This window comes from Diadema setosum, chromosome 21 (assembly GCF_964275005.1).
Source record: "Diadema setosum chromosome 21, eeDiaSeto1, whole genome shotgun sequence".
In the NCBI taxonomy this organism is placed as follows: domain Eukaryota; kingdom Metazoa; phylum Echinodermata; class Echinoidea; order Diadematoida; family Diadematidae; genus Diadema; species Diadema setosum.
The window spans coordinates 20,472,651-20,497,391 of NC_092705.1; the positions used below are offsets into that span (position 1 = coordinate 20,472,651).

Here is a 24,741-nt window from a genome sequence, read left to right on the forward strand (position 1 = left end):
CAACTTTTGTATGATGTCATATGCGTACAACCATACAAAGAAAATAAAAAGAGAATTTCACAAAACTTTACTTTTTGTATAAAGTGCACATTTCTTTGACTTGTTACTGACATATGTTAAGGGTAATATTATTCCCCCTGCCTTCTGAAAGAGAGAAGTCAGGTGTGCTTTTGTTATGCGAGAAAAGTGAAAGCATGTTGAATTTTCTTTATTCTTTCTTTATATCGTCGTACTCATGTGACATCACAAGCTAAAGTAGTCTTCTCACCCAGCCTTGAGTGAGCAGAATCTTCAAAAATTCATAACTTTGAACGGATTGTCCGATTTTCCTCAAACTCTCAATGATGTGTTCTACTAATACTGCTGCATTCACTCAACCCACATATCTATGAAGGTGAACTTGTCCTTTAAATTCCAAAGCGAAAAAATATAGCTACAACGGCAGTTTTTGACTGTAAAATGTCAAAATTTTCAAGCTCGCTCGGTCCGCTCGCTCGCATTCAATTGTTATGCAATTCTCCAGATGTTGCTGCCAGTAATTTGTTGTTTCAAACCGTCATTCCATAATCAATGTAAAGAAAACTTACAATTCAAATTTATGAAGTTCTTCCGTCGAGATGTTTTCATTGCAACTGATTGACAAATTGCCCTACATCGACGTAAATAAGCACTGAATTGATCAGTGTTTTAGTAGTAGCCATGATAAAAAATCATGGGCGTACATACTCGAGCAGGATTCGAACCCACGACCTCCTGATCACCGGACAGGCGTCATCTCCACCAGACCACCGAGCCCTCGCCCGACAGCAAGTGCCGGCTCCAATCCTTATAGCATGCAGCGGGCACTGCTTTGTTATTCAAATTTATGAAGTTCTTCCGTCGAGATGTTTTCATTGCAACTGATTGACAAATTGCCCTACATCGACGTAAATAAGCACTGAATTGATCAGTGTCGGGCGAGGGCTCGGTGGTCTGGTGGAGATGACGCCTGTCCGGTGATCAGGAGGTCGTGGGTTCGAATCCTGCTCGAGTATGTACGCCCATGATTTTTTATCATGGCTACTACTAAAACACTGATCAATTCAGTGCTTATTTACGTCGATGTAGGGCAATTTGTCAATCAGTTGCAATGAAAACATCTCGACGGAAGAACTTCATAAATTTGAATAACAAAGCAGTGCCCGCTGCATGCTATAAGGATTGGAGCCGGCACTTGCTGTCGGGCGAGGGCTCGGTGGTCTGGTGGAGATGACGCCTGTCCGGTGATCAGGAGGTCGTGGGTTCGAATCCTGCTCGAGTATGTACGCCCATGATTTTTTATCATGGCTACTACTAAAACACTGATCAATTCAGTGCTTATTTACGTCGATGTAGGGCAATTTGTCAATCAGTTGCAATGAAAACATCTCGACGGAAGAACTTCATAAATTTGAATAACAAAGCAGTGCCCGCTGCATGCTATAAGGATTGGAGCCGGCACTTGCTGTCGGGCGAGGGCTCGGTGGTCTGGTGGAGATGACGCCTGTCCGGTGATCAGGAGGTCGTGGGTTCGAATCCTGCTCGAGTATGTACGCCCATGATTTTTTATCATGGCTACTACTAAAACACTGATCAATTCAGTGCTTATTTACGTCGATGTAGGGCAATTTGTCAATCAGTTGCAATGAAAACTTACAATGTTGCTCAATAAGTGTTCTATGGAATGTATCGCATTCCGTTATGTATAGGCCCTATTGCAGTCCCCATTTAGTTTGCAGACTGACAGCGCGCACACGCACACACACACCCACCCACACACACACACACACACACAAGCATACACACCCTCAAAATTACTTTCCACGAGGTGCCCCCCCCCCCCATGTCTTGACCCACGGTACGCCACTGAATCGAGGGAAAGTCATCGTATGAATATAAACAGAACACTTGAAGCTTACATACCGTGAGAGAACAAAAACAAGAACTAATGGTACAGATTGCAGGAATGGATTAGGCCGTGATTGAAATATGTGATATGCGCGGTTTCATATCAAATCACTATTGCTGCCATTCTTAGATTGGTGCCGATATCTGCGGGTTCTGGGGAAACACAACGTACGAGATGTGCTGGAGATGGACACAACTTGGAGCCTTCTATCCGTATGCCAGAAATCACAACGCAGATGGTTGGGGCGTGAGTTTTAACTTGTTGTTGTTGTTGTTTTCTCTTATTTCGATTTTCCCGAAAGTTTGTAAATTTTTCTAATAATGTTAACTAACACGTACATGTATTTTTCTGTCCCAACGTTAATGTATAAGACACATAGGCCTACATTGATAAGTTGACGGGTAAGAGAAAGAAAAGCTTGCGTGTTACCTTCTCGTGTTATTATGAGTATTCTTGCTTCCACCCGTTTACAGGACTGTACTATGATAATATTACCATGTACATGTACAGATGTATATCACCTAATTAGCAATCATTGATCCAGACGATGCAATTCTCAAGTATAGGGCCTAAATAGATTAACTCTTTTTCCAGTCACCTTTGGCTCTTAGTTGCTGTTTTTTTTTTTTTTCGTTTTCTTTCTAAGCCTCAACATCCACCCGTGTTCGGCCAGGAATTCGTCGATATGACGAAAAATATTTTGGAAGAACGTTATCGTCTGCTACCATTCCTCTACACTCTTTTCTACCACGCCCACCTAGACAGCGCCACCGTCGTTAGGCCACTGGCCAATGAGTAAGAACACAATTTTCTCCCTCTCTCCACTCCGCCCACCCCCCCCCCCAACGCACACACTCACACTAATACACGCACCGACACTCTTTATTTCTGTCTGTCTCTTTCTCTTGTCTCCTTTTTTTCAGTCTAGTTCGCAATCTGACAAAAAGGAGTAACAACCTAAATAGTCAGTGTCTGGCTTAGAAAAAAAAAACAGTTTTGGAGAAAAATCCGATTAAGACCTAGATGATAGTGCTCGGCTTGGTAATTGCACTTGGCAAAATGCTCTTCATTAACACTTACTTTGCGATTTGTAAATTTATCAACATTCCGTATTTCATCATGATCAAATTCACGATAATCATCTTTTGTTTCAATCGGAATGTTATAATTCAATGTTCATCACATTGTCGCGAATGTTTATTTTTAGAAATGTTGGAAAAATGAATAGAAATTGACATGAGTACTAGCCATATCCACACAAATTGATGAGGAGTAAGATGAGAACAAGGAGAAGAACTAAAGCAAATTTCTTATAGCGTAGACGATGACGAAGATTGACAGAAAATCTTGTGTTTCCGCAGGTTTCCCACAGACCAAATTGCACTGGACATCGACCGCCAGTTCCTTTGGGGTCCCTGCCTCATGATTTCACCTGTCTTGGAAGAGGTAATCACATCAAGTTGCCTTGGTAGCTATGCCTTTCACCTAGCACTTATATTGGGTAACTAGTAAACACACACACACACACACACTCATGGATACAACTAGAGACACGTTGGTATTATACTGCTGCTTCCCATACATCCACAAAAGAAAGATCACTCATGCCAAAACCTTTTCTTAAACTTGAGAGTTTAGTTGATTGATACATTTTAGAGGGTAAGTGCAATAAACCAGTCATTTATTTTTACTATTCGGGATCTACCTAGAAAAGTAACGCTTGCAATTAAAATATCTATATTTTTATATAATTTGACAGTATTAGTATTGTCTAGTTCTAGTTTATCCTTTTCAACAATGATGTATTGCTATCCACATGAACGGTTTAAAGGAATATCAGCATTTGTATGTCTTGTCAGTCCTATGCAGCTAATATACTACGCTAATAAAACACATTTTTATATGTAATTATGAGAAAGTTTCTCGAGGGCCGAGCTTAGTGTTGTAAAAAAAAAAAACATAAAACAAAACGGAGAACGCAAATGGCAAAATTTAATGTATGGAACTAAGTGGCAGTTAGATCCTACATCACTCTTGGTAGAGGGAGCATTACCCTTTCAGTTTGTTTTGTTAATTCGGTCAATCTTTCAATTCCTTACGTATTTTCGCCTCCTGGATGGATATTTCCACACAGGGAGAGACAAGTATTGACGCCTACTTTCCCGACGCAAGGTGGTTTGACTACTTCACGGTAAGTGTCACATGAAGCCACCAAGAAAGCCTGATAAAAAACGGCTGAGATAAGTTCGTGATTTCAGGCAATTTGTCATTCTCCAGGCTCTAAGCTTTTAATCACGTGAAATTTGTTCCTTCCTTACCACAGGCGGTATACAAACTGGCCATCAGATAATCCCATCAGCTTTGAGAAATGGACCTCAAAACACTGCGTGGAGTATTATGTTTCAAAAAGTAAAAAGCTCAGTATTTTAAGATTGTTTAAAAATTTGAAATTAGGACAAGAGGTAGTCAAGAAATCAGAGGTTCACTCTCCAAGCAACCCCCAATTTTTACATCTTTCATCAAGATGACATTCTTTTTGGCATTTTTTTTTCTTCTCGGCTTTAGGGTTTGGGACATTCATGTGGTCATTTAGGCTTCGAGTCACAATCATGAGTTGCCCTTCTTTAGAATATAAAAGACAACGACAAACAAGCAAAGAAAAAACCTTAATATTTGCTTAATACTTGGGAAAAGCCTAAACAAAGCAAGCAATTTCCTTTGTCTAATTTGAGTCTTTTACATCTATTTTGTGTAGATGGCTAGTTTGGTCTAATTCTATTATCATTTTTGACAAGCAAGAGTTTCAGAATGAAAACTGGAAATGATGCGATTTTGTCAGGTGTATTGATCAGAACGACGATTTGCGTGTTGTTTTTACGTAGTGACGTCAAGAAATGTGTCTATATCTAATCAGAGGGGTGCTTTCAATATCAGGAAGAGTTTAGGAGCTGGTCTTTGTGTTTCTTTGTCTTGTAGGGGGAAGAGATGAGGAATGAAAGAGGCCATTTATCCTATCTATACACACCAATGGAAAAAATCAACGTACACGTTCGAGGGGGTCATATCATACCGCGCCAGGAACCGGCCAACACTACAGTCTATAGGTGAGTGCAATGTTAGTGACTTAAGAATACTTACAGTCATGACATCTATTATGGGAGACTGAAAAAATATTGTGTGGACGTTGCAGTATAATGTCACGAAATAATAAGCTCGTGGAACAATGTAAGGGTAACTGTTGAACATGTGATAGGTGTAATAAGATAATGAGAAATATCGAGTGTATAAATGATAAGATCAAGATAATGATACGTTATACGCTGTGATACATTGGCATGTTTGAAAGTGTCCTATTGTAAATCAGAGCATGTTGGTTCTTGATCATAAATTCATTCCCACTATTATGCAAAATGTGTGCTGGTGATAAAAGTGCACAAGCACGATTCATATTTCACATACGATATCCAATAAGGGAACACTGCTCCCACTATACCTTACGATATTTTTCTTTATTCTCTATGTTGTTTGATATAATACGTTCGTGTAACCATGGCGACGATAGTCGTCTGAAGCCCCTCAGTGTTTTGGTAGCTCTGGATGACAACATGGAAGCCATGGGAGATTTCTTTTGGGATGATGGCGAGTTTAGAGGTAACTCCTTATTCCAATTCCAAATATATCAACATCCATTTTTTTTCTTCGTCAGCCACATAAGTGTAATGTAATGTAATGTAATGTAATGTAATGTAATGCGATATTTTTGACCACGTCACATTGCTTTATTTTACAAGCAAATGATACTTGGTACCATAAATCTCTGTATATTGTTAGTGCTATAGATAAGCAAACATATCTTTTTCTAATTTGGCTTTTTTTGTTGGCATTCAACTTTGGTTGTATGCATCGCTTTCTTACAATTTGTAATCTCTATCTCGTGTTGGGTCAACTTCTTGTTTATAATAATAATCGGGTTTTTCTTCAAATCATAAATATACTACAATTAAAGTAGAACAGAGCAATTACAATCTGTTTTATATATATATAGTTGTTACTGTAATCGCGGAATGAATATTCTTATGAAGTGTAAAATTCCTTTACATGCCATGTACCGCGTATACTTAAATCTCTGATAGTGTTGATGCAGCTTATCTACAATCAAACAGGCGAGAATAATCTTCTGTATAAATGTATCAATTTTTTCTTTTCATACCATAGATTCATACGAAAAAGGTGCCTACAGCCTACTGAAGTTTGCGGCTTCTCAGGTAGGATTATACAGTTTAGCTATTCCTCTTCGATTTTTATATCCCCCGTTCTATTATTTTGATATTTGTGTTATCGATTAACATGATGAATATTCGTGTTTAGAAGAAAAAAAAAAGACAATTTTAGCCGTTTGTTTAGTTTATAAACGAAAACAAAGGATGAGTATAACTCATAACTGAATAACTTTTTTTTTTATTTCTCATATCCTCATGTTTTGGAATGGGGGCAATGTATTATTAAAACTTGGCAAGCATCGGCCAACTGATCTGCGTTTTGATCGGTGTATCTATCATTGTCTATACGCATTATAAATTTGATAACTCAGTAGAGTTTTGTTTCGCACATGTGTTTAGGGGACATTGACGATGTCATTGGAGGTGGCTGGTTTCCAAGACCCAAACCAGCTTATTTTCGAGCATGTCGTGATTTACGGCGCCGATAACTATGTGGAAGGCAGTGCTGTGACCGTACGGCATGGGACGGAAGAGGGCGACGCACCTGTGGTTGAATTCGAACACTCAACTAAGGTGAGCTGAACTAGAATACATTTGGATACGGTGATATCCCTGAAGTGTGTACCTTTAGCCCACAAGAAAAAAAAAATCGAACTCATTTTTCTTCATTGATAGCTTTGTTACAATATTTTAAAAAGAATATAAACTACTAGTATAGATTATTGTCTGATAAATAAATATACATATATATATATGTATATGTATATATATATGTATATATATGCATTTATGTATATTAGAGGTCAAAGGCTTATTCTGCAAGCGGCTAGATGTACACTAAAACAAACAAAACCTGGAAAATTGCATCCTATGGCCGACAATGCCATCTCCTCACCACTGTCCATTGTGGGTCTTTAAGTAGGCCTACACGTAATGCTTCGAACTATTTAGAGATTAATGGCAGAGCAACTGTAAGCCCTTTCTTTGAATGTTTATCATGCAACGGCGTAAATCCATACTGAGGAGTGGGGGGGATGGTCACCATCACCACGATTACAAGCCCATAACCGGACCGGCGCAGCCTTTTTTTTTTTTTTTTTGGGGGGGGGGGGGGGGGGGAGAAGCTTTGTGCCCCCCTCCCCCCCCCCACACACACACTTTACAGGGATCGGATGCCCCACTCTTTTGCATGAAATATAAAGTGGGAGAAAAGTGGCAGCAACAACATAAAGACTTTTTGTTCTTGTTGCTTTTTTTTTTTTTGCTTGTCAGACGACTTTCGGCGGAAAATCAGACCTTAAAAGTATGAAAACATTTTTTGGGGGATATATCTGTGAGAGGGAGCGGAACGACCGAACGGGGGAAGGGTGTGTATGGGGGGGGGGGGGGGTATCCCTCTCCCACACGAGGAAGATTTTGCATTTTCAGACCTGAAATTCAGCGATCTGGTGCTCACATGTGGTGAATATTTTGTTTTCTTTTCTTTAAAAAAACAATAAGAAAATGAAATATTCACAATATATTATTGAATGAAAAAATCGTGGTATTTCAGCTCTTGCTGTGCGACATCACTGTGAAAGCCTACTAAATAATGGGGCCTATGATCGGCGTAGGCAGGATTTGATCTTAGGAGGAGCGGTTATGTGAGGGAACGAATCAAGCGAGGGGAGGGTATGGTAGGGGGGTTTCCCCCTCCTACGGTGAAATCTCTTTGCGTTGAAAATCTTGACATTTTTCAGTCCAAAAACTGCCGTTTGTAGCTATATTCTTCGCTTTGGAAATTAAGGGGGGCACACCCGGCGCGACTGCTGTCAATCACTGGCAGCGACATCAGGAGAATGGCATAGCGATTAAATGCGAGCGAGCGGAGCGAGCGAACATGAAAATTTTGACATTTTACAGTCTAAACTCTGCCGTTTGTAGCTATACTTTTTCGCTTTGGAAATTAAGGGGGCCGCATCAGGCGCAACTGCTGGCAATTACTGGCAGCAACATCAGGAGAATGGCATAGCAATTAAATGCGAGCGAGCGGGGCGAGCGAGCTTGAAAATTTTGACACTTTACAGTCCAAAGACTGCCGTTTGTGGCTGTATTTTTTCGCTTTGGAAATTATGGGGGCACACCGGGCGCAACTGCCGGCAATAGGGCAGCAACATCAGAATGGCATAAAGATTAAATGCGAGCGAGCGAAGCGAGTGAGCTTGAAAATTTTGATATTTCACAGTCCCACATGTCCTTTGTGGCTATACTAGTATTTTTTCGCTTTGGAAATTAAGGGGTGGGGGTGCACCGGGCGAAAACTGCTGGCAATTACTGGCAACAACATCAGGAGAATGGCATAATGATTAAATGCGAGCGAGCGAAGCGAATGAGCTTGAAAATGTTGACATTTTCCAGTCCCAAAAACTGTCGTTTGTGGCTGTATTTTTTCGCTTTGGAAATTAAGGGGGCGCACTGGGCAAAAACTGTTGGCAATTACTGGCAGCAACATCAGGAGAATGGCATAATGATTAAATGCGAGCGAGCTTCAAAATTTTGACATTCGCGTTTTGACAGTCCAGAAACTGCCGTTTGTAACTATATGTTTTGCCTTGGAAATTAAGGGGGCGCACCGGGCAAAAACTGCTGGCAATTACTGGCAGCAACAGCAGGAGAATGGAATAATAATTAAATGCGAGCGAGCGAAGCGAGTGAGCTTCAAAAATTTGACATTTTACAGTCCCCAAACTGCCGTTTGTAGCTATATTTTTTGCTTTGGAAATTAAGGGGGGCGCACCTGCTCACAATCACTGGCAGCAACATCAGGAGAATGGCATAGCGGTTAAATGCGAGCGAGCGGAGCGAGCGAGCTTGAAAATTTTGACATTTTACAGTCTAAAAACTGCCGTTTGTAGCTATACTTTTTCGCTCTGGAAATTTAGGGGGCACACCGAGTGCAACTGCCGGCAATTACTGGCAGCAACATCAGGAGAATGGCATAGCGGTTAAATGCGAGCGAGCGGAGCGAGCGAGCTTGAAAATTTTGACATTTTACAGTCCAAAGACTGCCGTTTGTGGCTGTATTTTTTCGCTTTGGAAATTAAGGGGACACACCGGGCGCAACTGCCGGCAATTACTGGCAGCAACATCAGGAGAATGGCATACTGATTAAATGCTAGCGAGCGAAGCGAGTGAGCTTGAAAATTTTGACATTTTCCAGTCCTAAAAACTGTCGTTTGTAGCTATAATTTCGCTTTGGAAATTAAGGGGGGCGCACCGGGTGCACCTGCTGTCAATCACTGGCAGCAACATCAGGAGAATGGCATAGCGGTTAAATGCGAGCGAGCGGAGCGAGCGAGCTTGACAATTTGACATTTTACAGTCGAAAAACTGCCGTTTGTAGCTATACTTTTTCGCTTTGGAAATTTAGGGGGCACACCGAGTGCAACTGCCGGCAATTACTGGCAGCAACATCAGGAGAATGGCATAGCGGTTAAATGCGAGCGAGCGGAGCGAGCGAGCTTGAAAATTTTGACATTTTACAGTCCAAAGACTGCCGTTTGTGGCTGTATTTTTTCGCTTTGGAAATTAAGGGGGCACACCGGGTGCAACTGCCGGCAATTACTGGCAGCAACATCAGGAGAATGGCATACTGATTAAATGCTAGCGAGCGAAGCGAGTGAGCTTGAAAATTTTGACATTTTCCAGTCCTAAAAACTGTCGTTTGTAGCTATATTTTCGCTTTGGAAATTAAGGGGGGCGCACCGGGTGCACCTGCTGTCAATCACTGGCAGCAACATCAGGAGAATGGCATAGCGCTTAAATGCGAGCGAGCGGAGAGAGCGAGCTTTAAAATTTTTGAATTTTACACTCAAAAAAAAACTGCCGTTTGTAGCTATATTTTTTGCTTTTGTTTGTCCCACTTTTATTTGAAAACCACCCTCCCCCCCATCGACGCCTCTATACACATTAGGTTGCTTTTGTTAAGTGAAAGATCTGCTGCACACTCTTTGATAAATTAGGGAATATACGTCTATGTCAAAAGTGTACAAAGTTTATCCCTTATCCTGTATAGCGGACCTTTTGCATGTTCATGATTGCAATACAACGATCTGGTGCAAAGTTCTGGCGATATTTGGACAATTTTCCATTAAGAAAGTTCGAGATTTGTCCTCATCTCGGGGAATTGCTTGGGGGATAAATGATTTGTCTGTCTAAACACTTCCTTTGGGGCGGGGCAAATGCCCCTTTGTCCCCATAGATTCGACGTCCCTGATCTTCCCTTGGTATGCCCATAGATGTATCCTGACTGAGTCATCAGTCACTGTCGTTTCTCAGGAATGATTCAGGAAATGGAGGGGATTCAATTATGGCGATAAAGTTGTTGTTATTGTTTGTTTGTATGTTTTCGTACATATTTTGCAGATGGTCCCCAATTACTCGCGTCATAGCATGTTTACATGTAGACCTATACTATTTGACGTTGTCAACGCCTGAGCCATACCTTACAGTGTATGTCGATGTTACTTTCTTCGCGAGCGAGCGAAGCGAGCGAGCGCTTGAGAAAGTATACATTTTCCTACAAGATAGAATACTGTTCAGCTCTGTTCCTGTCTGAAGGCCGGCGTACAAACGTCATGCAGTATGCCAAAATTGATACAATCACATTTCTGCTTCCTTCATTTTTCCCCTCAAAATTCAGGGGGGGATGATTGTACAGGCCATCCCCCCCTCCTCCATTTCAGGGGGGGATATATCCCCCCCATCCCCCCCGGGATTTACGCCCATGTTATCATGGCTGACTGATGTAACTCCATAGGCAGGGCGATTTTATGCGAAGAGTAATATCTTTCTTCTTATGTAATCATATCAGAAGGGACATGCATTAAGTATAACTATGCGTGCAAGCGAATTACATTTCGTTTAAAAAATAGATAAAAGTTATTTTCTGAATGCGGAGCGGAGATTGGCAGAGTGGAATGAACATCCTTGGCAAAATCTCTCAACTTACGTTTTTGTGAACAACTGCCGTGACAATCACATCAAACTTTTCTCCCTTTTTTATGTTTTGCAATGTCCAGGTGCTCAGGATTTCAGGTCTCGACCTCGACATGATGACACCCTTTACGATCACATGGCAAGAAGAGTAGTCCAGTGACACATCCTGACACCAACCGAATCAAATTGTCTGTTATATAGGGTTACAGTGGACTCCCGTCATAACGAATTCCCTCGGGACTGAGTTTTCTGTCGCTATATCGAAATGTCGTTAAAACCGAACAAATATTACAGTAAAAATACATAGATGAGATAATGTTGCGACCTGAATTTTTACTTCGTTGAAACCGGAATTTCGTTATGACCGTGTCCGTTATTAGACTCCATATACAAACTTTGTTCCCAAATGTAGGAGCTACCTATGTGGTTTCGCCCTAATTTCACACGATATGATAAGTTATTCTATACTTTGTGCAACATTTTTATATCACGCTGAAAACTGGCGGGCGGTAATTTTCACCTTAGAGGAAGTTCAACTAAACGTAATGATAACGGCTATGTAGAGGTTAATGACGATTTTGTCCCTAGAACGTCTTCATAAATATTTCGAAATTTAGCTGACATTGTTCAAAAGCAAGTTTTAACGGCATATATTCCACTCTTTGGGTGATCACCACTTGTTTTGTTGTTTAAAGCAATGAACCACTGGTTTATCATTATTAGGATAAAGGAAACATTTAGTGTTGAATGTAATTCTGGTGTTGGGTGCAGTGTGCATGTTTATGATCAGAGCCATATTATGTTCACTAATACTTGCGAAATACATGGCATGAAATCACACAATAAAGCAGAGAGATATAAAATAATTTGTGTTATTCATTTGAAACTTCATGAAGTGCACACAATCTTTCATTCGAATTATTTCAACAGTACAACACAAACACTGTACAATGTGTTGGTCTGACAAAATTGAAGTTCATCTGTACTCTACATAGCACCCGTAGTGATACCTTTAAACCAATCACCACCTACTTAGTATTATAAAGTCCACATTAGATTGGACATCTGTAGATAATTTGTATTAAATAAAAATTAAGCTGATCCGAAGGAAAAAATCAAGTAACTAGAAATTTCGGCGAACCGGGACTGTAGAAAGAACTCGACTTAACAACTTGGGAGAGTGCCTGTACCAGAAATTGACTTTCAAATGCCATCTGCCATGTCTGCTTAACACAGTATACAAAACAGTATAAATGGAGACTACCAATGGTATTCCACGACCTAGGAAAAAGAACGACTGAAAGAAATCTACTCTACCATTACAAAGAAGATGTAGGCATTTAGCTTCTACTATGTTACCCAAAGTATGAGTTGAACATTTCACTGCAGTCGGATTACGAAAACACAATAACGTAATAAGCACATAGGTACTCCTAGAATACACAGAGGACAGCGTAGATAATACAATATGCCAGAACTGTAGGGGTACAGTGGTATAGTGAATAACACTCCTGACTCCCAGTCAGAGGCTGGACCCGAGTTCAAATCCAGTCCACATGCTTACACCGCTTACGTCCCTGGACAAGACGATTCTACCCATTATGTCCCTCTCGATCATGGTGTAAATTGGTGCCTGGCAACGCTATAGGGTAATGATAATGACATTAAAGGTCCTCTGGTAGAGCAGTGGTAACACTGATGAGGCTACTCTGGATAAAGAGCATGTTGTTATTAACTAAGAACATCACCGCTGGACGACGCAGATGGCCAGTAATGTGGTAACGCGAAGCTCGAGTGCATGCACGATCCTCGGCTGACAGCAGGAGATTTTAAAACATGACTGAAACACCGATAAGTTGACAAATGGAATGCTTGGATCAAACAAATAAGAATGAATAATGGCCCGCTATTACATGTATAATATTTTTGCTCCTGTTCGATGTTCTACAAATCATGTATACCAACACTCTAAAAACACAAATGTTAAATTAGCATTTAAAAGGGCCGAGGAGTGACAACATTTTGAAAGTGTTGGTTTTCATGCTAGATTCAACATTTAAAATGTTATTTTAAAAGTTGGATGCAACACTTCAAAAAATGCTGTCACTCCTCGGCCCTTTTAAATGTTGATTCAACATTTGCGTTTTTAGAGTGAATGCCCGTGAAGAAACGTTCAAGTATAATAGGCGTTGTATCATGTCCCCGTTGGAGGCGTTGTTTTCGGCTGAAACCTTTCTAGGAGCTATGACTCTTTTCATTTCGGATTTACTCTAATGTGTGATCTGACCAAGAAAACGTTTGTCCAAGTAGCTTTTCAAGTTGGTCGTCATATGGACGATAGTACGCTTTCAACTTTCTTATGACGTCATCATCAATGACAGGATGTCGCCTTCCCTTTGATTCCCCTGCACATTGTTTAAATGGCAGGGATTTGCAATAAAACCCCTTCCGTTCGTCAAAGTATATGCTCCTCCCATTGAAAAATTTTGGAAGACCAAGGAATTCCTCCATCTGCAACGACATGACAAAATTTATGTGAAAGTTAGATATACTAGTACTGTATATTGCATGATTAAGACATACACATCAATTTATCAATAGACATCAATATTCATGTGAAAGTTAGATATACTTTATATTGCATGACTAAGACATACGCATCATACAATGATGTTATGAACTAAGCTTTAAAATTGAATATTTTGAATCAAGTATTGGTCATCATCCCGTCGTCACATATTTTTAAAAGTATAGGTGAAGTGACATCAGAATTGAGACGTTTCATCTGGTCTCAACTCCACAATCTTTTTTTAACCAGTAAGTTGGTAAGGAACTTAAATATGGCACAGTATTAGAGAGATAGGTAGATAGAGGTACAAGAAGATAAGTAGGCTTCTAAATAAATGTGATGTACATAGTTCTATCAAGAAATTTCATAAAAGACATGAAGACAAAGTAGGAATCAACTCCTCTTTTAAAACTATGTCTGCTGAATAGAGTACAGAGAAAATCTCTTTCAAACCTGCTGAAGTGCTGGTAATGGATTTTTAATGAAGGCATCTCCGTCAATCACGAGAAACTGTTTCCTTGGAAACACCTTTAGCCACTCCCTAAAGTAGATGACGTAGGCTCCGTGAACCAGGATGGCGTTATCACTGTTGACCTCGCCGTTTGGCCGAATGACCGAACCCTCGAACGTGGTGTTCAGGTAGCAGAGAGCTTCTTGGCCTGGTGGCGCCACACGTGGTATGAAGAACTCGGGCCAGGCTATGGTGAGAAGATGCAGATAGTCAGACACTGCCCTTACCACCGGGTCTCGAATGATGACAATAAACTTGGTGTCTGGCATGACAGCTTTTATCCTGGTGGGTGCAGAGACATCGAATATATAGGAAGGCGTCTTCTCCATGGTAACTTCATGTTTAGACGAAACAGGCATCTGGTCCCTATACCAGTCCAGACTTTCGTTCTGGTGCTTGTTCCAGTAATATATCTCTTGTGGTACTGAGTGGATCAGGTTTGGATGACTATTCAGGAAGAAGGAGAGGGCACTTGTCCCACACTTTTCCACACCAATCCCAATCGCTTGAGGCAATCTCTTCTTGCAGTCGAGGTCGGTACTGACTTCATCGCCGGGCCTGCTTTGGAGACACGCGTGGGCAGTGGCAGCTAATAATCGATCCTTTGGCGTTCTCCCATTCCTAGAAAATGTATCCTGCCCCAATATAGCCGTCCTTCCGAGATGTCGTCTTGAGGGTTGGTTTTTTCCAGGCACTGGTTCAGAAGAGCGTTCTAGAATTATTGATGTTGCGTAGTAAGTCAAGCTGAAGGCTGCGGATGCTACAAATATTCCAAGTAGGTAAGCCTTCAGTTCCCCGTGAGTGTGCATCACGACCTGTCTTGAATTCTTCTAGATTTCCTATGATCCTTTAAAAACAAGCATGCAGGTAATACTGGACACACGTTGGCCTGAAACAAAAGTAACAAACAAACATGCAAACAAACTGATATTGTTTTACCAAGCTTCATAACAGTAGAAGATCGGGAGATGTGACTACTACTAAGTTTTCACCTAGTATTTCTAGGACCAGTGTATGGAGGAGATCACAGATCACTTTGTTTCTGTGTGACTCTTTGCTTAAAACACTCATTTTCGCTTGATAAAATTACGACGTTTATCAAGATGGAAATAACATGTTCCCCAATGCACAGTAGCATTTAGGACGTGATATTTCAAGTAATGACCATTTTCTTTGACTGCTTTTTTTGTACAGGTGTAGTTTTATTAGGAATGTAAATCTTTCTCCCTTGTGGACAAGTAAAAGAAAATAATCAGATAGATGTGATCTTCCAACTCTTCCTTGCATGACATTAATGGAACAAAATTATCAAGAATTGGAGCCAGAAAATAAGATAATCGTTACCTGTCATGCCTGTAAAGCACTAACTTCTTTTCTCCAGGTCTGATAAACACATTGGTTTGGGTATTGGTTGATTTGGTACACCACGGCAGAGTGTTGGATAAGGACTTCTGTATTTAATTGATGCTGTCAAGAACTGACGTAGGAGCTCCATTACTCGATAGTTCAGATGGGTTGATTGTCCTGACAGCAAATAATAATGATTTACTGCAAATCATCAATAAACGATCTTTCTTAACATGCACGAATCTCCTCTAAAACACTTACGAGGCTTTGATCATGCATTCATGTTAGGAAACATGCAAATACGGTACAGAGAACCGTCCGTTGAGTAACTAACAGAAGACAAATCAGATTCTGATATTTCTCCACATAATAATTATTCAATCAACACTTCTCGTTCAAGAGATTTGTTAAGAGTTAACTCATTCTTTGCCAAATGAGCACAAATTTCAGACTCATAATGTACATATGGACAAGTAATTAATGTGGCACAGAGTGGTTTAATAGCCTTCCAGTAGCATCTTTTCCTTAGACTTGACAAAAACATCTCGAATATAAAACTCAATTGTACAGTAAAACACAGGAGCTGTCAGGAAAGCATCCAGTTATTTCAAGATACTGTAGTTTTTACCACGACACCTCCCCATAATGTTTTGAGCACAATTTTAGAACTGCTCCAACACAACACGAGATAAGAAATGTGTCCTTACTACAAATCCGCCTTGTTAAACATGGGCCTGTGTACAGTGATAGACAGTAACTCGAGGTATCCATGGAAAGTCTTACAACTGCATCGAACGCATTCCACCGAAGCAGCACGCGATACCACCATGAATGATTCGTTACACGAGCAGTAGTTCTTCAAAATGCTTCCACTATCACTCCAACCTCGTTGCTACTCTGCTCCAATGAAGGAAAAAGAAATTAGTGACAGGTCTTTGAAGCTTTAAGAAAATCCTTGGAGGATGAAAAAGTTGCTAAGGAGTTTGGCTCCATGTGGCAATCTGTTGGAAACAACTCCTGCATCTCTCATGCATACAGGCTGAACTGGGTTATTGTATTCGCTTTATTTACCAAACTACGCATACACAGGCTGGTAGCTTGGTTTGAAGATGAAGCCTTATTCAAACACTCGGCGTTGAGATCTACAACCGCAAAAGAATTTGTTCTACTGTGTTCGCTGGGAAACCTTGCCCTGGGACAATGGGCGAAAGTTGGAGCTTATCCAAAAGAGATGGAGCTATAATCAGGCACACATCCAAGAAGTTCGTACAGACACGAAGACAACAGTACTCTCTCCGCAAGTTGGTAAAGCACAATTCATTCATTCATTCATTCATTCATTCATTCATTCATTCATTCATTCATTCATGTTCTATCTTCATTTCCAAACGATATATTGTACATGGGTAATACAAACGTCAAAATGATGGTATATTCTTGCAACATATTTCACATGATCAGTAGAAATACGTCCTGTTTCATTTAGGACTTGATGGAAATGAAAATTGAGGGGTTGCTAAAAGCGAACTTGTATAGTGCAGTCCCCTCACTTATTTATTTACGTTACATTTCTACAATACATTGTACAAAGCTTACAAAACAGTAATACATGTATACCGACAAAGCTTACGAAACTACAATACATGTAACGGACAAATTAATCAGCGCAAATATACACTTATCATTATATAGATGGTAACATGAGGCATGTCACAATAAGTTGTGACCTAGTACCAAATTTTGAGCAATCCATCATTAAAGAAGTTTCTAGCTTAGAAAGACGAGAGCAAAACAGACAGACTGTATTATTTGTCAATGAACCCAACACATGATTTTAAACAACTTTACCACTGAAATGTCTAAAAAATGTCAATTGAAGGTTTCACTAAAATTAGATCTGAAGTAGTTTCATATTTTCATTTTCATTTCATTGATTTCATTTCCAACAATGCAAAACATTTACATACACAAAATAACACAATACCAATACAATGTAGTAGCAATGCGTGAAGTTAACAAATTTACGTATCACATAAATTGATTTAAGATTAAAGTTGTGGGAAATGGAGGAGACGTGCTGAAATGCAAAGCTTGTATTTTGCAGTCTCCTCGTGGACAAAATAACTAAATAACACCAAGGAAGCAAGTTGCTCATTTATATATCTTATGGAGTTTGCATGAAACTCAGAGTTGCAATAAATACGGATGAACCTGCAGTCAACCGCGTGAACTTGCTCCAATACTTCTGTCTAAAGCTCTTCCTTTGAGGATATCGAGCACTCTTCATAAAAGGATAGAATCACCAAGTGTGTGTATATATATATATATATATATATATATATATATATATATACACTCAACGAAAAAAGTAAGTTCCCCCCTAGCATTTTTGGATATATCTCAAGAAGTATTTTATCGATTTTCATAATTCAAACGGAAATGGATAAGGAATTTTATTACTCATAACATGAGTGGCAAATCATTGCCACCAGATATCATTATTGGTGTGAAAAAATGCATTTTATGTCAAAATGCATGGAAACAAAAGTTGCACTTTATTGATTTGCAATGACTTTTACACAAATAATCAAACAATCACTCATGATTTTGAACATTTAAGCATGGTTTATTGCATATTTCTCTTTCTCTTCTTTTCATGAGCATACAGTGAAGTATTTGATAATTGATATGTCCACCATCCGCTTCAATGACCAGCTGGCATCTCTTCCTCATACTGTTAAATAAAGTTTGAACTTGGCGCTGCTCAATGTTGGCCCATGCTCTCTGCAAGATGCGCTGATATTTTTGTAGTGAAATGTCATCTTTCACCTTCTTGCTCGCTTTCCGCTTAATGATATCCCAAAGATTCTCTACTGGATTACAGTCAGGGGATCTTGCAGGCCACTCCATACGTTCGATGCCATTTCCCTCAACAAACTGATCTACAACTTGAGCGCATGATGCAAAATGGCCACAGGCACATTAATGTGATCAACCCAAATTGGAATTACAAATCACATGGCTTCTACCAACATTCTCATATTGAAAAGGCTATTGTTTAAAAATTATGCATAACATCTGTTTAATAGGGAAGCACATTGTACCTGAAGAAATTCCTGGGAATTACACATTTAAAAAAGGTCATTTGCTAACTTACATAGGAAATGTATACAATATGCTTTATATAGCCTGAAGTGCAACTTTTTTCCCATGCATTTTGACATAAAATGCGTTTTTTTTACACCAATAATGATATCTGGTGGCAATGATATGCCATTCATGTTATGAGTAATGAAATTGCCTATCCATTCCCGTTTGAATTATGAAAATCAGTAAAATACTTTTTGAGATATATCCAAAAATGTTAGGGGGAACTTACTTTTTTTGCTGAGTGTATAAAAATACATATATATATACACGGGTATATATATATATATATATATATGATTATAATAACTATACATGAAAGGCAAATATCCCACAAGAAAATAAAATAGCCTTCTAAAGCAATGAGCAGATACACATTAGGTTAGCGAACAAACTGAAATTCAAAATAGGTTTTCTATAGAGTAAAAAAATGTGCTTTATTTTTTTTCGATCCGTTTTAGTTCCATGAAAATGAGTTGGCATCAAGTGAAAAATCACTGAGTACAGTTAGTCCTGGAGGTCATCAAAAACGTAAAATCAACAGACCTGTTCCCTAAGTGTACAAATGTGTCCCACTGAATTCATGTTTAAGAAAGAATTTGTTTTCAACCAGCCCACTTTGTCAGCTTTAAAACGGGGGCGGGGCCAAGCGTGGAGTCCTCAAAGCGATGCATACTCGCTGAATAGATGAAAGGGCGATGTGTCGAACTCGCTCCGTTGTTAACCTGTGTGGATCCATAGAGGCTGCTGAATAACAATATGCGCAACTCTGAAACATCTTAACAGTTCATCTTTCCCCAACACAAAAACGTGTTCCGCTTTTTTTTTCTCAACAAAAGACTCACACTTTGCCTCGAAGACCCGAATTCATTGACATGGAGCTGCCGTTCTCGAGCACATTGTTACCTCTTGTAGTTAAACGTCTGTAGTCGCAAAATTGTGTCGCTGGAGGAATACTTAAGCCAGCATGACGTGTAAGACGTAATGGTGTTGTTCGAAGTATCGACATCTGTCAAGTGAGACCGTAAGAACATTTGCAGCATATTTTTTTTTCTTATTTAGTTGTTTGGGGAGGTTTCAACATTGTGATAGAAGTACAGACGGTAAATATCAAAGCCATGATTCGTTTATGTCCTGTTGTAATGCTTCATACTAATAAGTCTTTTTCAGTTTACATGCATCATCCCTTATTCCTGATAAATAATAATCATTGGGCATCTTTCAAAATTGATAACGCAGTGATACTGACATCAATTGATTATGGCGATAATGATTATAACCACATTTATTTAACTCTCTGCGTGGCCCATTGATTACCTGCCCATAATTATGTTTGTGTGTGAAATTTGTGCACATCTTACTCAATATCAGACATGTTAGAGAAGGAGTTAGGATGTTCTCATCGTCATACTGTGCAATTTCATCTAGAACTAACTGACACGTTATTGATCTCGAAACAACGAAACGTTATCTGTTAAGTGCTAAAGATACAAAAGGATCTCTTAACAAAGATAGTCATTAGAAATACTTTGCCCTTATTTAGTATGCTCTGGGAGAGCACGTTCCTTTCAATCATTCAGGCATTTACTGGGCATTTAGGTCGAAAATCTTTTTTCTTTTAATTGCTAGTACATCCCTCCCCCCGTTTGTTTGGTTTTTCTCCATGTTTATTTTTTATTTTTTACTTTGTCTTCGTCTACACAGGAGACATTATTGCCGTCTTTACATTAGGTTGTTCAATTCAAACATTATAAAACATCCTAACTTCATTTCGCAGAATATTTCATATGTGTTGGATATGTTTTGAATGAACTATAATGCCTATCCTGTTTTTGATAGGAAAACGCCTCAGCAGTGTCCAGTGGAACCTGTAGATCGGAGAAGTAGGGAACTGATTTGAATAACCACATAGTGCACTAGTATATCACCATGCAAATCTCCGGAAACGCTAAGGTGTACCTCACGGGAGTGATCCTCTGTGTAACGGTGGTCATCGTCACCCTCAACCTGTCCCCACCACTGTATCTAAAACAGACCTTCCAACCTGTGCTTGAAAGGATACAACCCGTCAAGCGACGGTTCCAGACGGTGGGTGTAGAGCGAGAGACTCCTGCAGACAGTGGTATCGACGGCTACCCAAGAAGCAATCCGCGGTCAGTGGTCAGCAAATGCGAAACATGCATCCAAGAAGGGAAAGATGACATGGTCGCGGTCGATCTGGAATTCAAGAGGCGATTGCCGAAAGTGATAGGAATTGGGGTGAAAAAATGTGGAACAAGTGCCCTCTCCTTCTTTCTCGAAGATCACCCCTTCCTAGTCCACTCAAAGCCCCAGGAGGTATTTTACTGGAACAAACACAAGAATGAAAGTCTGGACTGGTATAGGGAAAAGATGCCGTTTTCGTTTATACACGAAATCACCATGGAGAAGACACCTTCCTACATCTTCGATCTCACCGTACCCACCAGGATAAAAGCTGTCATGCCAGACACCAAGTTCATCGTCATCATTAGAGACCCGGTTGTCAGGGCAGTGTCCGACTACCTGCATTTGCAAGGCATCGGTTGGCCCGAGTTCTTCAAGCCACGCGTAGCGGCACCAGGCAAAGAGCCCTTCTGCTATCTGAACACCACGTTCGAGGGTTCGGTCGTACGGCCAAACGGCGAGGTCAACAGCGATAACGCCATCCTGGTAAATGGAGCCTACGTCATCTACCTGAGGGAATGGCTTACGGTGTTTCCTAGGAAACAGTTTCTCGTGATTGATGGAGACGCCTTCATTAAAAACCCACTGCCAACATTGCAGGAGGTGAGTAGTTAACAAATTACAACTTTTAACATTCAGTTGCTATTAAAACACCCTTTTATCAACATTGTTATATACAAATTTGGACAGAAACTAACACGTCACACTTTACATTCTATGAATGAAGTCAGTGTTCGTTTGATTCAGCAATTAATCCCATTCACCCCCTTTCCCTGAATTCTAGTAGTCTACATTGTCAGCACTAGCCAAAGTACTTTACTAACATCCAAGCATGTACACTTGCAGATTTGCCTGTCAATGCAAGCCATTTTTATCTTGTGATTTTACCAATATATCATGTAAACACAGTAACATGTGAGTTGATTCATGCATCTCCATTTGCATCATTACAGATCGAGGAATTTCTAGGACTTCCAAAATTCTTCGATGAGGAGAGCGTGTACTTCGATGACAAGAAAGGATTTTTCTGCAAAGCCAAACCAGTCAAACGCTGCGCTTCAAAGTTCAAGGGAATACCCCATCCGGAAGTTGACGATGACGTCATAATTAAACTAAGAGATTACTATCGTCCGTATAACGCTGAACTAGAGAGATTGCTTGGACAGAAATTTGCCTGGACCCGACTTTAATAAAGTTTGGATGATTTTCGTAGTGTCGTTATCATGGAAATTTATGTATATACAATACAGTACACCTGCCTCTCGTGGAACTGTAATCTTCCATGATAACAAGAACAATTGTGAATTCATGGCGCATAGTAATCATCAATCAATCTTATTTACCAGTATGCGCTTTACAAGCAAGCAATTATGATCTGGAGTTGAATACACAACAACACTACTAGTAATTCATTTTCATTTAAACATTAAGGAAGTTAATGAATAACTTCTTTACTGTATTAAAAAAAGGCAACTAGCCTTTTGTGTAAAGGATGGTTTCAACGTCCATGCAATTAGCCATCAAGCCATTTGTATTAAAGATGGTTTCTACGTTCATGAAACTGTTTTAAACATTCATGTAATTACGCATTGCTTAAACCATAGCTAGCCGTTTAATGTGTGTACGGTGATCTCTACATTCGTGAAGATGGTTTCCACGTCTGTGTAATTACCCATTGCTATTGCCATATGAAGCCATTTGTGTGTAAGATGATTTCTACGTTCAAGCCATTACCCATACCACAAGCAAGATAAGTAGCCATTCGTGTTTAAGTTGGTCCTATGTTCTCGTAATAACCACTGGCGTAGCCAGGGGGGGGGGGGGCGATGGGGGCGGTCGCCCCCCCCCCCCCCCTAAGATTTGGACCGGGGATTTGGGAGGCGGAAAAAAAAAATGCGTGTATACTGTATGCATGCACATGAAGCGGGTCTCCTTTGCAACCTTTCATCAAATAAGATATATTTTTTTATATTTCACTCAAAGTGTGCACCAGATCGTTGAATTTCAATTCAAAATATGCAAAATCTCTCGTGCTTGGGAGGGGGTATCCCCTCCCAAACCCTCCCCCTCTGTGCCTCTTTCCCTAGCCAAGTACACTTTTTAGATCTACAAAAAATTCTGAATAATTCTGAGTGCACAAGACTTATCACTTATATTCCGAAAACTGAAGGTTCCTCATGTATCTTAAGGGGAATTTCCCCTTTTAATCGACCCTTTCCTCCCTCAGCCCCCCCCCCCCAAAAAAAAAAAATCAGTTTTTTTTTGTGTGTGATTTCTCAAATGTTGATTCCATCAAATATGCGTATACGAGATATCTCAATTTCAACCTTAAAAAGATAAAAGCTCCATCGGAAGGGAAGGGAAGGGTGGAGATAACACTCGCCCACGCCTTCTCCCTGCTCCCCCCCCCCCCCCGCCATGCAAAGAAGTAGACTGTGGCTATACCCAGATCGCTTTATTTCAATTCTAAAAACGCAAAAGCTCCGCGAGCGGGAAGGGGAATCCCCCTTCCCCTATAAGCTCTATACCTCACTATAGACTTTATACATACGCACAGATGGAGCACATTCGGAATAAGAGCTAAATTCCGTGATTTTAACACTTCGATGAAAAAGTATTGCACCAAAAATTTGCACCAGATCGCTGAATTTCAGGTCTGAAAACGCAAAATCACCTTCGTATGGGAGGGGATATGCCCCTATCTACACCCTCGTGTGCATGCTTTTTCTGTTTGATTGCTGAACAGACAGCGTTCATGATATTCAGTGTAAGAATTAATACAAGAAGACTAGTGTATCTAAATTATACCATTTTATAGGCAAATGGTTCAATAATAATCTACACTAAAATATACTGCAACCTTAAACAAGTGGGACTGTTTCAACTCGTTAAAACACGCAAAAACGTGCATCAAATTGCACCATGTGCAACATCAAAATGCAAAAAGTTCTCGCCGTGGGAGGGGGGACACCCCCTCCCACCCCCTCCCCTACCCCCTCGCTCTCTCCGCTCGCTTGGGTTCAGTCGCGTTCATGATATTCAGTGAAGAGAATTAATACAACAAGTGTATCTAAATTATACCATTTTATAGGCAAATTGTTCAATAATAATCTACACTAAAATATACTGCTACTTTAAACAAGTGGGACTGTTTCACGTCGATGAAACACGCAAAAACATGCATCAAATTGTACCATTTGCAAAATCAAAATGCAAAAAGTTCTTACTGTGGGAGGGGGGACACCCCCCTCCCACACCCTCCCCTCCCCCTCGCTCGCTCCGCTCGCTCGGGTTCAGTCGCGTTCATAATATTCAGTGAAAAGAATTAATACAAGAAGTGTATTTGAAATATACCATTTTATAGGCAAATTGTTCAATAACAATCTACATCAAAATAAACTGCTACCATAAACAAGTGGGACTGTTTCACCCCTCCCACACCCTCCCCTCCCCCCTCGCTCGCTCCGCTCGCTCGGGTTCAGTCGCGTTCATGATATTCAGTGAAAAGAATTAATACAAGAAGTGTATCTATAAATTATACCATTTTATAGGCAAATTGTTCAATAATAATCTACACTAAAATATACTGCTACCTTAAACAAGTGGGACTGTTTCACGTCGATAACACGCGCAAAAACATGCATCAAATTGCACCATTTGCAACATCAAAATGCCAAAAGTTCTTACTGTAGGAGGGGGACACCCCCTCCCACACCCTCCCCTACCCCCTCGCTCGCTCCGCTCGCTCGGGTTCAGTCGCGTTCATGATATTCAGTGAAAAGAATTAATACAAGAAGTGTGTCTAAATCATACCATTTTATAGCCATTTGTTCAATAA

The 24,741-nt window shown here is 40.1% G+C and overlaps 3 protein-coding genes across 3 annotated transcripts in view; 2 read left to right on the forward strand and 1 right to left on the reverse strand.

The window, feature by feature from the left end:
* The window catches only part of LOC140244387 (sucrase-isomaltase, intestinal-like), a 59,372-nt gene extending 48,096 nt beyond the window's left edge, over positions 1-11,276 (forward strand). The window contains exons 35-43 of the mRNA XM_072324025.1: positions 2,057-2,173; positions 2,574-2,722; positions 3,289-3,373; positions 4,062-4,118; positions 4,904-5,031; positions 5,490-5,578; positions 6,143-6,192; positions 6,547-6,720; positions 11,208-11,276. Of these exons, the coding sequence (XP_072180126.1) occupies positions 2,057-2,173; positions 2,574-2,722; positions 3,289-3,373; positions 4,062-4,118; positions 4,904-5,031; positions 5,490-5,578; positions 6,143-6,192; positions 6,547-6,720; positions 11,208-11,276 (918 nt within the window). The remainder of the gene's footprint in view (positions 1-2,056; positions 2,174-2,573; positions 2,723-3,288; positions 3,374-4,061; positions 4,119-4,903; positions 5,032-5,489; positions 5,579-6,142; positions 6,193-6,546; positions 6,721-11,207) is intronic.
* A 2,113-nt stretch (positions 11,277-13,389) lies between these two features.
* Positions 13,390-15,013, reverse strand: LOC140244388 (heparan sulfate glucosamine 3-O-sulfotransferase 1-like). Its single transcript, XM_072324026.1, has 2 exons — positions 14,147-15,013; positions 13,390-13,635 (listed from the first exon to the last, which is right to left on the reverse strand). The coding sequence occupies exons 1-2, from the start codon at positions 15,011-15,013 to the stop codon at positions 13,390-13,392; spliced, it is 1,113 nt and encodes a 370-aa protein (XP_072180127.1).
* Positions 15,014-20,627: 5,614 nt separating this feature from the next.
* LOC140244389 (heparan sulfate glucosamine 3-O-sulfotransferase 1-like) lies at positions 20,628-22,093 on the forward strand. Its single transcript, XM_072324028.1, has 2 exons — positions 20,628-21,506; positions 21,857-22,093. The coding sequence occupies exons 1-2, from the start codon at positions 20,628-20,630 to the stop codon at positions 22,091-22,093; spliced, it is 1,116 nt and encodes a 371-aa protein (XP_072180129.1).
* The last annotated feature ends 2,648 nt before the right edge of the window (positions 22,094-24,741 follow it).